Genomic DNA, 14,623 nt, shown 5'->3' on the forward strand with positions numbered 1-14,623 from the left:
GTCTCATCAGTTTCAACTACAGGACAAAGCTTTTAGGAGGACAAATGCCTCAGGTTTAAATGTGAGCCAGGAGAAACATTGTTCTGTGTGCAAAGAAAGGTCCTTATGCCACCCATCATTTTTTGGATGACTAAGGCTCACCCATTCAGCAGCAAATCCATTTTCATTTGATGATCCAAGTTCCAGTTTGGCCACAACAGCTGGAGCCAAGGAGCAGGAAAGAGTCTCCTTCCCCAGCAGCTCTGCTCCAGACTGAGCAAGCCCCACTCAGAGGCCAACCCTTGTGGTCTCACCCCAAAACAGGATGATACATTAGGATTAATTCTTATGTGAGCCTGAAAAACCTGTTGGTGTGAAGCACATGGAAGCAGCAGACAAGTTCAATACATCTGCAGTTTCCCTAACCAGTGCTGTATGTTAAACAAAGATGTTCTGGGTTAAGAATAAATGTCTTCAGTGATTTCAGACCAGCACATCTGCAGCTTCTACAAGGCAAGCAACTCAGTGCCCAAGGAGACGAAGAAATCAAAGCACCTCTGCTAGAGGTTGACTGAAGAAAAGGAGAGGTTAGCTTTAATACTGCATTAGTTCCTGTGGCATAAAATATCCATGAGGGTTGAGCACGATACAATTCATCTTTGAACTGTGGGGCTCACATTGAGCATGCCATCAGCTCAAGCATTAAATGGAAGGGTCATTAGTGTATTTAAACTAGTCTCATGTAAACATAACACTCCAGCCTCAGCTGGACTTGTTTGCCTAGGTCAGATTAGAGTGTTAGTTGCCAAATCACAGGAACTCCTATCCATGTACCTTAAAGATAGGGGTATTCCAGGTTATTTGCTTCTTATCACTGGGTTTTAGTGGAAAATTTAATCCAATTAAGTACACAACTTGAATTACTGAGTCCTGGCATGGTCAGACTTCTACACCCAGAACAGGGCCTTGGTACCAGAGAAGCTCAGACTCCCACTCAGAAATGCCATTTCCTCCAGCAGCACCACAAATCACAGCACATAGCCATTGGTGAGTGACAAAAAAACTACTCAGGAAGAGTTAACCTCTAGACCCAAAATGGCCAACACAGACAAACCTGGGTAGCTCAGCTGAGACTCCACAAGCACACAGCAAGGCAAGACTTGTCTTCATGAGTGCTGCTCAGGGCAGGGAAGGGTATGCACAGGGAACATGACTAACAGCAGCTGTGAATAGTTTCCACTCTCCATTACTTCATGTTCTGTAAGGTTAGGTAAGGGGGTAGATGTAGATGACAGATATACAGATTTTGTTTTTTTCAGGAACAAATAAGCTGGGGCAGCAGTTTGCTGCAACCTTTCACAGAGCAATGAGCAACCACAGGAAGACAGCAGGCAAAGGTGCTGCCCTTCAAAGTTGGCTTAGCTTCCAATGCCATAGGGCATGATCTCAGGGCAGCTACCAGTATGAAACCAGCATCTCCAGGCTCAACTGACAGCCATGATCTGGAAGGTTGACCATCCCAACCCACTTTCACACTAAAAACAAAGCCAGTATGTTTGGAAAGCATTTTCAAACTTTATTTACAACTGTCACAGTGACAAAAATGTAGTTTGAAAAAAATGCTAGCTTCTCCCTGAGGCTCAAAAAAGAATTACAGAAATATAGGATGTATATCATACAACAGGAGGAGTTTTACTGGAGTGCTTTGTTCTTTATATACGTCCAACAACAAATAGAAATATACACAATACTTCCAAAAAAAAAAAGATGCAGACAGAAATATGCAAGTCTTTAGGGCACACAGCAGGTCTGAAGTCCAAGGATTGCCATCTCACTGCTGCCCACGTGGTAATATCTTTGATACAGAGCTTTGACTTGGTGGTACAGATGGTAGAGACCAATAGAGAGTAACACTTAGAAATAAGACGACTGGCTGGTATGCAGGTGTACAAGCTCACTCCAGCAAGACAGCAAGACTAGAACAAGTGTTACAGACACAACAGCTGAATCCATCACTAGAGAAAATGCTACCACCACATCATGGCCATTCCATGAGCAACCATCCACCAAGGTGGGCAGGGAGAGTGTCTGACTGGGTCTGCGTGGCTGGACCAGAGGTCAGCCGCAGTGTAGGAACACTGAATTTCTCCTGCTTTGTGCTAACTCATCTCCTAACTCGGATCTGTCTAAAAATAGTTACACAGAGCTGATAAATTATTGCCATTATGTTGAAACACAAGCAAGACAAGACTAAAACAATCCTGCCAATATGTTAAAAGCAGTTCCCAAACCCCACCAGCGTTTAACTACTCATGAGGTATTAAAAATACAAATACACACATGTCCAAATAGATTTTAAAAATGGAACAAGTTATAAGCAAAGGGGGGGTGGCATTGGTATTATTATGGAAGTTTGGTTAAGGCCTTGACATTTCTTTTTCTCTTCCATGACCCCAAATTTGGTTTAGGTGGTAACTGTTCTCATCCTATCCCAAGACTGGCTCCCAAGCTGGTCCCCAAAGTTGCAAGATCATCCCTCTCCAGGAAAGCAGCAGGTTACCCTGTCTGGCAGTAGACTGGCCTTTTCCTTGAGGCAGGATATGAAAAGAGGACAAACCCAGTCTTCACAAGCCATTCTGCACTTCATTAAAACAACCATGAATGTTTCACCCATGCTAAGAAGCAGGAACACATCTCATCTCAGGACACCCAGGAAAACCCTCTCCCAGTAGACCCCATCCTGCAAACCCCACTGGTGATCCACACTACATCTGGTGTTGTGTCTTTGAATGACCCCCAGGTCTGGCAGCCCTCCTCACAGCACTCCCCACCAGCCTGTCCTGCACTGAGGAGGCCCTGCAGTACAAAGCTGGAGAAGAACCTCCCCCCCCCCCAGCCATCTCAAGCCCATTGACCAGCAAGTTAAGAGACACAACACCCTACAAGTTCAAGGACACCAAGGCAAGGAGGCATAAACCTCCACCCTCGGGCTTGGGGCACTGCACAAGACCACCCACAGCAGCCTCTGCAAATGGGAGAGAAAAATCTGAGGTGTTCAAACCTACGTGAGCTCTTTCTGCAGACAGAAGCACCTTTTTATATCCGATGCACATCACCTCATGCTCACCACCTGCAAGATAAGCTAGGGCATTGCAGGAGAGATGACAAGCAGCAGCCTAACGCTATCCTGCAAATATAGCTGCTCAGCATTGAAGAGTCTAAAGGCAAACAGGGGGAGAATGTAACTTTGGGAAAAGTGGCTGGAAAACAGGCTCAACAGCGAGAGCAAGAAACCAGACTACTCCTATGGACGCTCACCTTACCCTAGGAGGTGCCGAACCAGGGAGAGCTACAGGCCCCTTGTCACTAGACCATGCTTCGCTATGAACACCCTTCCATCCCCCAACACACAAAATGGAAGCTGTAAGAAAGGCAAATCTGAGATATTTTGGCTCTGTTCTCATGCTTTTAGCTAGAGGCAGCTCCCAGCCAAATGCTGCCACCTCCAACTTTCCTCCCCCTTCCCGAGCTCCCCCCTCCAGCAGTCCTCGTGTGGTCACCCTCTGCCATGTGCTTGGAATTTCACTGCTGCCTCCGCCTCGGAAAAATACAGATAATGATCTCGAGAACAGCAAACATTTCTCTGCGTTACTTCCTTCCTTCCTCAGGAGGTCTGGTGACACCGAGGGCTTCAGTTCTCAATACAGAGAATACAAAAAAACTAAGATCTCGCAGGTGCAAAATTGAACTTGTCTTTTTAAAAAGACTTTCAAAGAAAGTGTGGCTCTTCCTTCAGAAGGGTGCAGTCCCTTGCCTTTCTTCAGATGCCATTTATTGCTCCTTGTCCTTCTTTGCATCTTCACAGTTTTCTTCCTCCTCTTCTTCATCCTCCTCCTGCACGAGGAACTCTTCGGGTGGCCATCTCAGCTCCCCGCTCTCCACGTCCCCCTCCGTGGGCTCCACCACGATGGAGGGCAGGCGGTCCTTCAGCTTACAGTAACGATCAAAGTCTGAGGGGTCGGGGAAGATCTGAAAGAGCCAAGGAACAGTCTGTGAGAGGGGCTGCACTCACACAGTCTCAGCCAAAGCCCAGCTCGAGACATTTAGGTCTCCAGGGCAGACTAGTCCCGACACAGAGTCAACCACTGAGTGATGGGAATACTCTTGAACTTGTAAATAACCTTTTCAAGTCTCCAAGTAATGGAAATGAGCACTGCCCAAGAGGCTCCTGAAGCACACGCTTGCTTAGATAGTGCTCAGCAAATAGGTATCTGCCCTCTTGGATATTTACCCAAATGCCTCCCTGCCCCCCCACCCTTGCTTTTGCATTAATGCTCTTGAGTTTGCACACAGAGCTATCTTGATCAGAGAATCTGAGATCTCATTTCCTGCTGCTGGTCAGTCTGCACAGGAGAACAGGCTTGTTCTCCAGGCTCTGCTGCTGGGAGGCAGGAGGCTCATGGGTTAGAGCAGCCCAGACCCTTGCAGCAAGCAAGGGCTGTGTCTGGTATCACTCCAGGGCCACAGTGCCAGCCTGAAATAGCCCAGCTGCATTTTAGAGATAATTCTGGCAGCTACTACAGCTAACATACATCAACATTGAAACTCCCCAGAATGCTCATTTTATGGAAGGGCTGGGGACTGGACCATATTTCTTCAGGAAAAGGCACAGCACAGTTATGTACTCACTGCATGAGAAATACAGTGCAAGGACTCCTTGACCTCCAGCCCCTCAAGATGCACCTGACCCATTATTCCTTCCCACCTACTGCTTGCCACATGGATGCACAAGCTCATGCAGTGCAGCAGCACCAGGGCCCATACTCACTGGTAGTGCCAGTGGTGCACACTTTGATCCTACTAGGAACTGAGGCAAAGAATGGGTAAAGGAAAATAACTGCTGGTGCAGTGTTAGCAGCAGTTTCACATAACTAGATTGTAATGTGAACAGAAAAGGTTGTGTTACTTTGTGGATAACTTGCTGTGGGAACAACTTCAAACCCCTGCTCATCCAGAAGGGAACTGCTGGATGATAAAACCCACTTGCTACATCAGACCTTCTGGTTAACAGCCAGAAGATTAAAAACAACCACCGCCTGCCATTTCAAATAATTTTATCAGAGTGCCCATTTCATGTTAGGTGCATTTTAACACCCCAAAGAAGAAAATAGCAAAGTACACTTTCCCCTTGTTGTAAGGTTGTAAGCCAGCTGAGAAGTCATGTGGCTGTACTTTTCTTTGACCATCATCTGCATTCAAGTGAGTTGCAAGAGCATCCTTGCAGGAAGCAGCACTGCCAGCATTGGCCTCAATCTCAGAGCAAGAGCAATCTGGTTAGCTTTGATTTTTGTGGTTCCAGTTACAAAAGTAGGCTCACCATCCAGGAGCCCTGAGCATTAACCATGAAGCCTCATTCTCCTTGTGCCCATCATGTGGGTACCCACCACCTTGGAAAGCCCTGGCCACAGAAAGTGAAGTAACAGCCTATCAGCTCCTTCAGCCTAGCAACTATTAGTTACAGCATCACCTCCCTGGAAATATTCTGTTTTCCACTGTTCAGCCTCATTTCTCCTTCACACCCAAAGCTTTGTGGCAGTCAGATTGACAAAGGCATTGGGCTGCCACCTAATGCAAATTCAGGCAAAGTAACAGAAGGCAACGCACACATTGGGGGCTGTTTGCACATGATCATCAGATCCTGGGGACAGTGCTGCAAGAGTCCAGCTCCCACCATCCATGTTCTTCAGGTGCATAAGAGCAGCTGAGATCCTCTGAACATAGCCACATCAACCTGGGCATTGCAGTGTGAGTCACTAGCTATTAGTCACTCCCAGCACCACTGAGACAGCAACTGTTTTTTGGAACTTTGTGGCTTCTGCTTGGCCAAACAAAATCAGTTTCAGGCACACAGTGCATAACTGATAGTACAGTCAGTGGCTCTTAAGAATCAAGTTATCTAAACCCAGGATAGGGAAAAAAACACCCTTGACATTACATGGTTTAGAAGGTTGCAATGGAAAAAAAGTGTGGTTCAAGAGGTTACATAAGCTGATAATGTCATGAAAATAGCCTCCTATGGAAGAAAAACAGCAGTATAATAATTAAACTTTGGCTGCTATTATTTTAAGCACATTAGGTCAAATTAGAGCAATTTCTTTGAAAATACTATGACAGATTTTTTTTTTCCAGAAACTAAGTAGTAGTCATTTCCTTACAAACAAATATCCGCAAAATGTGGTGTGCAGCTTTTTTAATAAAAAAAAAACCTTAGCACAATCTTATCTCAAACAGCTGCAGGACAGGCTGAACCCAAGGAGGTCAGGATTTTTTCCACTAAGTCATGCTTTTTAATCGTTGAGGCAGCACGAAGGGAGATGTTGCAACTGCACTTTGAAGAGGCGTGGACAGTAAATGGAAAAAATACAGAAAGGCAGATTTCCTCCAATGTGATGGGCAGGGACAGCAGGCCAAGCACAGGGGCCCAATGAAAAAGGGATTAAGACTAACTGAACATCTGAGGAAACCAAGTGAGAAGGTTAACCCAACCAGCCTCCCCATTCCTCTTCGTAGGAACAGTTAAGTAAGCACCAGCTCTGCTCCAGTAGTGCCATGCTATAATCGTTGGTTTCACAGGCCTAATCTGGTCTCATTCCAGATTTAGACAATGGCAAGGAAAAAACCTCCCAGACTTGCAGAAAGATCCACACTGGGAATTGCAGCAACTCATCCCTGACCTGGGAACTCTGCACTCTTGGGCACAGCATCCAGGACAGCAACACCTGCCTCCAAGCCTTTCATTTCTCACATTAACCTGCTCAGGAGTATGGGAGGAAGGCTCTGAACTTCCCACATCACAAAGAGGGCAATAGACATAGGTTAGCTGCTCCCTCTCATCCATGACAGGAAGCCACCTTGCTCACAGCTGAGGCAGATGCCTTCCCCTGGTGGTCCTGGTCACTTGATGGGGGGACAAGTGACAACCAACTGGTTGTGATGGCTGCCTAAAAGCAAATACAGCAGCAATTCAAAGGCATCCATCCTCCACCCCTTCACTTGCATGATATAGCACAATATAGGGGCTACAACTACTTCCACAAAACCTCCCCTGTATCTGAACCTCAAATCCTGGCCATGGAAAGACACATCCAACACCTCCAGATCCACAGAGGACACATTATGTTGCTTCTTGCAGTACTCAACACAGCTTCTTGCTAACAGCAAGACTGGCTTTTACAAGCCCCTCTGGATTTATGTCTGGGAACTACTCTCCTCATGAACTTATCCAGATCACACACAAATCAACCAAATTCTTGCCTTGCAGCTGGAAAGGACAGGGAAAAGCAGAACTTGGGAAAAAAACCCCTTGAAACGATTTTAGGAAGATCATGTTTGCCTCTGTTTCAGATGATCTAGCTCTACTATCCTTGGATGAAGTCTTGGCAACAAGAAAGGAAAGTTTTCATTGCCCTGGGGAAGTTCAAACCCTCTCTCTGCATTCACGGGGATGGAGAAACACCAAAAGCAGGAGAGATGTCAGAAAATTAAGAAGGTAAGCTCAGCCTTACCACAATCCAAGTACACTTGTAAATTCAAAACAACTTCCACATGTGTACTCCATACCAACACCCATAGTTAAAATGCCTGTCTCCCCTCCCATGGAGCAGAAAAATATTTGAATTGTATTTTAGGGAGACTAAAGCAATGACATCTTTCCAAATTAAGTTACTGGTGTGGGGAAAAGTTTTCGCTTGATTGTGGTAGTGCTATACAAGACTGCAAAGTCCACACTGGGAGACATCCCACTTCAGGTACAGGATACACCCCGAATGGATACATCACTCATCCTCCTTGGACTGAAGAACTGAATTTTATGCCTTTTCAGCAATATCAAGCCAATATTCCAAATCCCAAATCAGCACTGAAGTTCTGAAAATAAAACTTTGGCGCCATAGATAAGCACAGCAAGCTCATTTCAGGCAGTACTTCAGTCATCTCTCCATGTCCTCTTTAGAGGACTTCTCCAGCTACAATGCATACATTTACTCAGACAGTAGTCATGACTCAAGAACGAGCTCCAAGTATGTACACAGCAGCTGTGACTCAGGTTGATGAGCCACAGAAATACTGCCCTGCTTCAGGGCATGATGTCAGGGAAACGTCCTACATCTAACCATTTCCCCTCAGAGTAACAAGGCATCAAAGCAGGGAGGAAAAAACATGCTCTGAGGTGTTCCGATGACCTGCTGTCCTCAGTCTGAATTTCAGTGGAACACTTCTGCATAGCACAGCTGCAAGCATGACTGCTTTTCTATCTGTTTATCCCATATCCTGCTTCTGCCTTCATTGAGGTCTCAGATTCTGGAATACACATTGAATCTGCCTACAAATCTTGTCTAGCAGTCATGCTTGCCATCATCATCTTCTCGCAGCCTCAAAACCTTCCACAGCAGCAAGCAGCACCTCTGAAGGATTTCCCCTCCACAAATCAAGGCTGCACAGACATGAAGCACCTGACGAAGAAAGAATCACAGAGGAAGTTCAAATTCCATTGAGCCAACAGCCCTTGGGCCAGTAACGTACTGGTGGTCCAGTTTAACTGGAAGGATCCAGTAGACACAGCCCAAGCCCCTCAGCTTCCTGGGAAAGGCAATGCTTCCACAGGGCTGGTGAAGAGATGTTGCACTCACCAGAAATTACTTCCCCAACACCAAGCTTTTGGCACAGCCACAGGACAGAGCCTTAAGCCTATTTACCCAGATTCAGCCACTCTGACGTGATTCCCAGAGAGCTGGGGCTGTGATTAACCTAGAGAAATCCCAGCATGATGCGATCATGACTTAAAGAGTTCAAGCTCCCCATGACAACCAAACCTCAGCTGATGGCATGAGGCAAGCTCAGCCCTCTGCAGGCCAGTCTCCTACACAGGAGCCTAAAGGACCAGCGAGTCACCTGCCAGTCAGCCTGCAGCAAAGCAGCACACTCAGTTCAGGACACTGCCTTTGCTCAGAACACACACTTTGGGCATTAAAGCATTTTCAGTTGTGCTCAGACCCAGCTCCACTTCCAAGAAGGTAGGATTCCAGTCAAGGCACTGTTTTGACAACAGCTCCACAAAATGATTAATTCAGCCTCTGTTTCAGTGGCATTGTTCATGCTGCTGGGAGACAGCACGGAGGACAAGCTGGTACAGTGCTGATGAGGCTCTTCAAAGAACAGGTATTTCTAGAGTTGGGAAACAGCAAACAGCGCATTAGCCCTGGCTGCCAGCAGAAACAGCCTAACTCACTGGACATTGACAGGCAGGAAGTGCATGAAGCCCTCCATAGCCACATCTCTTTGTTGCAGGGGCAACTTGAGCCATCAGCTGCATTTCAATGAGTCTTTTGTTTAGTAAATCCCATGGGAATTATAGGACATCTATTAATGATCCAGAAATAGCTCCTCACTGCAGGCATAAGACCCAGCATGACATCATCTCTTTCAGTCACATCTTCTGTTTTGTCTATGCTGTCCTGTTCTGAGACTCATGCCCCAAATTCACCACTCACTTCTGGCTCAGGTCTTGAAATCTGTTGGCTGAAGCATCTTCAGGGGGATCAGACAGCAGCTTGCTGTCACAAATACAGTAAAAAAAGCTGTCTTACAGAGGACTTTGAAGCTAGCACACTAGCTTACAAGTATTTTGTGTATTAACTGGAAAAAGGCAATCCTATGATGAAAAAGCATGTTTGCTTTTAGTCTATGGAGGCAACCAGTTAATACTGGTATTCTTTCTGCAGTCTGAGCTTTCACACTATTGAGCAGTGATGACCAGCCCAGCAAAAGGCACAGTGCTTCACCAGGGAGGAGAGTGCAGACGACCTGCTGATGTCTATGACAGACAGAAAACCCAGCATGCACAAGATGCAGAAGAAAAGTCAATGACCCAAGTTCCTTTCATAACCAGAGACAGAGAGGAGCCAAGCAGTTCAGTGAACTCCACAAGACAGAGGAACCAGATTGCTGAAGTTTATACTCAGGGTATGAGCTTGCTTCCTCAGCTTACTTCCAAGTAAAAGCACAAAAGACTTTGAAACACTTCTCTTGGTAGGACAAATCTGTCTGCAGCAGGTACTGATGTGCTCTAGAATTCCAGCAGTGCTGCTGGGCTGTACCACCTCCTCTGGTCCAGACCATTTCATGCCTGCCTCTGGTGGCAGAAGCAGCCCCCAGTCTCACAGGTAGTATCCTACAGACCAACTCCTAGGCAGTCCCAGCTTGACACAGCTTGAAGGGGAAAATTTTGAACCCCAGGTTTGAGGTCATCTCTGTAGTAAAATAAATCCAAGTTCTACTAAAGGAACAAGACAAAAGTTGGAAACTAAAAGCTTGATTCTGGCTTTTATTTTTTGCCTCTCATAGTGAACCAAGAGCTGTTGCAGTGCGAGTGCCTGACTCTGCAGATGAGTGGAGGAAGATGCTGCAGCTTAGAACAACAAGCCTCAGTGTAGGAGCAGTCATGCTCCATTAGCCCCGTCTGGTTTTAAGTTATTGCACTACAGCTCTCAGACAAGCATACAATTTTCCATGTACCAAACTCTCTTCATTACCAAGATGAGGCACAAAGTGCCAAAGTCTGAGGTAGAACAAAAAGTTCATGGTGCTATTTGCATCAGGTTCACCCTTGCTGGTCTCAGTTGAGTTTTCAACCCTTTAAGGACACTTTCAACTTACCTTGACTTACACTGCGACATTCTCAGCCTAGCAACCAGAGAAGGAAGGCTGCATCCTGCTCCCCAATCCTCTTTATGCTAACCTGATTTAGAGGTAGACCTCATACATAGCCCACACACTGCTAGTGCCATAAGGCTCTTCCATATCAACTCCTCTACTCTTGCTGCTATCACTCTTCATTACATCAAGGTGAAGTTCCTCACAGGCATTTGAAAAAAATTTGTATAACTAGACCACTAAAGAGAATAGATCTAGGATGCATAAGCACTACACACATAAATTGTCAGCTTTTATGACTCACATGTTCAGGTGATCCACTCAAAACCAAACAGTCCTGTTCCCCAGTTGGCCCAAGCAGACTTATCAAGGTCATTAAACTTGGGGAAGAACCTCACTGAACTGATCATTAGAACAAGCAGGGCACCTAGATTCTGCCTCTCCCCAGGAATTTGGATGGGTAAATAGAGGCATTTGACCTGACTGGGTTAAGCCTCTTCAGAAGGTGACCCATAAAAACATCCCATGCAGGTTAATTTGATTGCTTCAGATTTAACTATTGGCATTCCCTCTGCACTCTGTTAGAGAGGAAAAAGGCTGCATACTCCCCACTAACTCAAGTACTGAAGCATAGCACAGCTATAAACCAATCAACTTGCATTATCCAGAGCTAGAATCCTGACTAAAGGAAGGAATGCATCTCCTTACCCTCCACATAGCTATGGCTTCTGCTGGAGGCCTGAGCAGTGGCCCAAAGTTCAGTCGAATTCACGCTCCAGTGCACTGCTGCTGCCTTGTAGTTCCCTTTTCAGACAAATATGCAAACATACAGCACTGCATCTGAATGCACACTTGGAGCAAGTGCCTCTGTGCAGGTTGTGTAACATCTGTAAAGGACAAAGCCTGCATCTGGATCTGCTGACAATAGTCACCCGATACACAGAGCAGATGCAAGTCACCTGCCAGCATTCAGCATCTGTGAGAGATCTCACCAGCAAGTCTCCAGGAAGTGAAGACAGCCATGGAGCTAGGAAGCTAAGGTGCCTAACTTGTACTTTGATTAACTACAGGCTACCAAAGGAAAAAGATATTGAGACAAAAGGATTAAGGGTCAGCCTAGCCAAAGACCACTTTTTCACTGAAAACACTTCTTCAGTGATCAAGAGATTAATAGCTAACTATGTTGTTCAGAAGTTTCAGAATGAATGCAACTCATGCCTCCAGGTACTGGTATTTCCAGTGACATTTCATGGCTCATTTAGGCTGTGTCTGGCCTCACTGCATCTTACAGAGGACTATTAACCCTCTCAAATGGACATATCAGTCGGGAAAACCAAGAACTAGAGCAAAAAGATGTGGATGCCATATAAACAGCATCCTCCTGCTTTCAGCAGATCAGCTGTATACATTGTGTTATAAGGAATTCAAAAGAGCCCTCACAGCCCAGTGAGCATCATGAATCCTTCTTTAACCCATCTCCCACTGAGCCCCGGGAATGCTGAATGAGCACAGGCTGGGTCACTTCAAAACAAGTGAATCCTCTGCCAACCCACACTGATAGCAAGTGATATTTTAGACAACCATCTCCTGCCAAGCAAACATTCCAGTCGGTTGACTAGTTCTTACTACTGCAAGATCTGCTATTAGGTCAGGCTATGAAAAGGTACTTTACACCAAGCTTACAGTCTGGCTCAGGCAATTCCTCAAGGGATTAGAGCCCCAACTGCCAGCAAAACACTTACCTGATACGACAGCCCATCCTTGCGGGGGCTTAGTCCAATCTCATCCATGGCTGGGGTGTTCATCATCACTTCAGTCATTTCAGCGGACCTCAGATAATCAGAGCTAGAAACAAAAGACAGCATTCCAGTGATCTGAGGGGCTCCGGCAGGGCTGAGCACGATTCAAACCGGGAAGAGAGCAGCAGAGGCTGTAGGCAGTCTATTTCTGGTCCCTTCCTTCCTGCCCCCCCTTGGAAGGCAGCGGAAAAAGCTCAGTACCTTGTAAGCCGGAGCTACATCCAACGCCCCCGGAGCACCTCCCCGGCTCTGTCCCCAAAGCCCGGCTCAAGCACACCCGGGGACGCTCCGGCAGCAGCGCTTCGCTTTTAACTCCGCTTCCTCCAGCTCTGCCCCGCGGGGACGGGGGGAAGTAAAAACCACACTAAATAAAGTGCAAGCGAGGGGTTTTGGTTTTTCTTTCCTTTTTTCTTTTTTTCGCTCCATTTCTTAAGCCGGTGTGCTTTAGATCCCACTGACTTATTTTACAAACTCGGGGACTTCCACGCCAACTCCAGCTCGGCTCTGACAGCCTTAATGGCAATTCCAGCACGAGAAAATGCAGCGAACTCCCTCCCGCATCCATCTCGCTACCGCCCGGCCCGCCGTGGGAACCACCGCCACGGGCCCCTGCTCCTAGACCGCCCCCCGGAGCCCCTCGCCGCCCCACCTCCCCCCGGCGCAGGGGAGAGGGGACAGCTGAACGGGCTCGGCCTCAAGCGTCCCCCCGGCCGCGGCAGCACCCCGCAACAGCAGAGCCGCCATCCCCCGCCCGCCGCGCCCACTCACCAGGGCAGGGGACACAGCACAGACATGAAGTCCCAGCAGAGGCTGCCCCGAGCCGGGGTGGGGGTGGGTGGCGGGAGAGGCACCCAGGCACGGCGGGACAGGGCGGGACGATGCGCGGCGCTACCCCGGACCGAGCCGACCCCCTCACGCCTCAGCCGCCGCCTCCCGTCTGAGCCCGGCGCCTGCCGCCGCGCCTCCTTAAATAGCCCCAGGGGCGTGGCCCAGCCCCAGCCCCGCCCACCTGCCTGACGTCAACTTTTTCATGAATGGCCTCGGCGCGCGCCGCCTGAGGGGTTGTGGGGGGGGGGGGGGGGGGGGGTGGTGGTGGTGGTGGTGGTGGTGGTGGTGGTGGTGGTGGTGGTGGTGGTGGTGGTGTCCGTCCGTCCGTCCGTCCGTCCGTCCGTCCGTCCGTCCGTCCCTCCCCACCGTGTCCCCCGAGGGTGCGGCTCCCCGGCTCTGCTGCCGGCCGCGGAGGGGCACACCAGCGGTACCCCCAGCGTCGCCGGGGCTGGGTCTCACGAAGCGGGGCTCAGACCCATCCCCTTGATGGCGGTGATGGCGGGGGGTGGCCGGGGACGCGGGCATGGAGGACGCCCAGGGCCGCTCCTGCCGGCATCTTCCCTGCTCCGCATCTCTCTGGAGCAAAAGAAGCGAGCAGCTTCAGGGGACCGAGCTATATTTAGCGAAACAATGTGAATCAATGACGGGAAGGTGCAGGAGAAGAGAAAGAGGCAAATCCGTTCGCTGCCTGGGCAGCAAGAGCACCGTGGGCAGCTGTAGGTGAAGCACATTTCCTGCATTTCCCTCCCAACATGGAACTTCTGGAAGGCCAAGTGCATCTTTGGGCAAAAGGCCTGGGCACCCCAAACTCAGCGTGACTCCCGACTTTGTGCATCGATCTGCCAGTGTTGGTGCAGCCTGCGGAAGGGGCTGTGCCCTGAGGCACATACCTCCAGGGCAGGGCTCTTGGCCACAGGATGGGCCAGGCTCTCCAAGGCTGCTGAGAGATACCCAAGGTTTTAGGGACGGTTTCCTCCTCTGTTTGCTTTCCCAGGGAGCAGTATGTGTCCATATGCTGACAGGTGAAGTTTAGTGTCGGGGTCGTTTGGATTCCACCTGTTGCTCCATGCTGCTGCTCAGACTTTGCCAACGTTGTGGATAACCAAGCATGCACTTACAAACCCTTCTCGTGTTTCCTTCAAATGCAGAACACGCAGCTGCTGCCGTGCTTCACGCATGTGCCTACGCATGAGCAAATACTGTTTTTAAGTGCTAAAAAAGCATAAGTTCAGTGTGTCTGAAGGGAAGCTTTGCCCTCAGCTACCCTCCAGACTGTGTATAAATGTATACATCCATACATGCATGCA

At 48.3% G+C, this 14,623-nt stretch overlaps 1 protein-coding gene across 2 annotated transcripts; it reads right to left on the reverse strand.

Moving 5' to 3' along the window:
- Positions 1-1,540: 1,540 nt before the first annotated feature.
- Positions 1,541-13,388, reverse strand: LBH (LBH regulator of WNT signaling pathway). Of its 2 annotated transcripts, none has more exons than XM_062490491.1 (3): positions 13,257-13,388; positions 12,432-12,534; positions 1,541-4,008 (listed from the first exon to the last, which is right to left on the reverse strand). In XM_062490491.1, the coding sequence occupies exons 1-3, from the start codon at positions 13,280-13,282 to the stop codon at positions 3,811-3,813; spliced, it is 327 nt and encodes a 108-aa protein (XP_062346475.1). In that variant the 5' UTR covers positions 13,283-13,388; the 3' UTR covers positions 1,541-3,810. The 2 variants fall into 2 exon arrangements, with proteins under 2 accessions (XP_062346475.1, XP_062346477.1); XM_062490493.1 differs by lacking the exon at positions 13,257-13,388 and adding an exon at positions 12,690-13,135.
- Positions 13,389-14,623: the final 1,235 nt, after the last annotated feature.

Source organism: Cinclus cinclus, chromosome 3 (genome assembly GCF_963662255.1).
Source record: "Cinclus cinclus chromosome 3, bCinCin1.1, whole genome shotgun sequence".
Lineage (NCBI taxonomy): Eukaryota > Metazoa > Chordata > Aves > Passeriformes > Cinclidae > Cinclus > Cinclus cinclus.

Excerpts from the sequence above, each read along its gene's own strand:
- LBH (XM_062490491.1), bottom strand. The coding sequence starts at position 13,282 with ATGTCTGTGCTGTGTCCCCTGCCCTG. Across the intron at positions 12,535-13,256 it reads GTGCTGTGTCCCCTGCCCTG|CTCTGATTATCTGAGGTCCG; the intron begins GTGAGTGGGCGC and ends TTTTGTTTCTAG. Across the intron at positions 4,009-12,431 it reads AGGATGGGCTGTCGTATCAG|ATCTTCCCCGACCCCTCAGA; the intron begins GTAAGTGTTTTG and ends TGGCTCTTTCAG.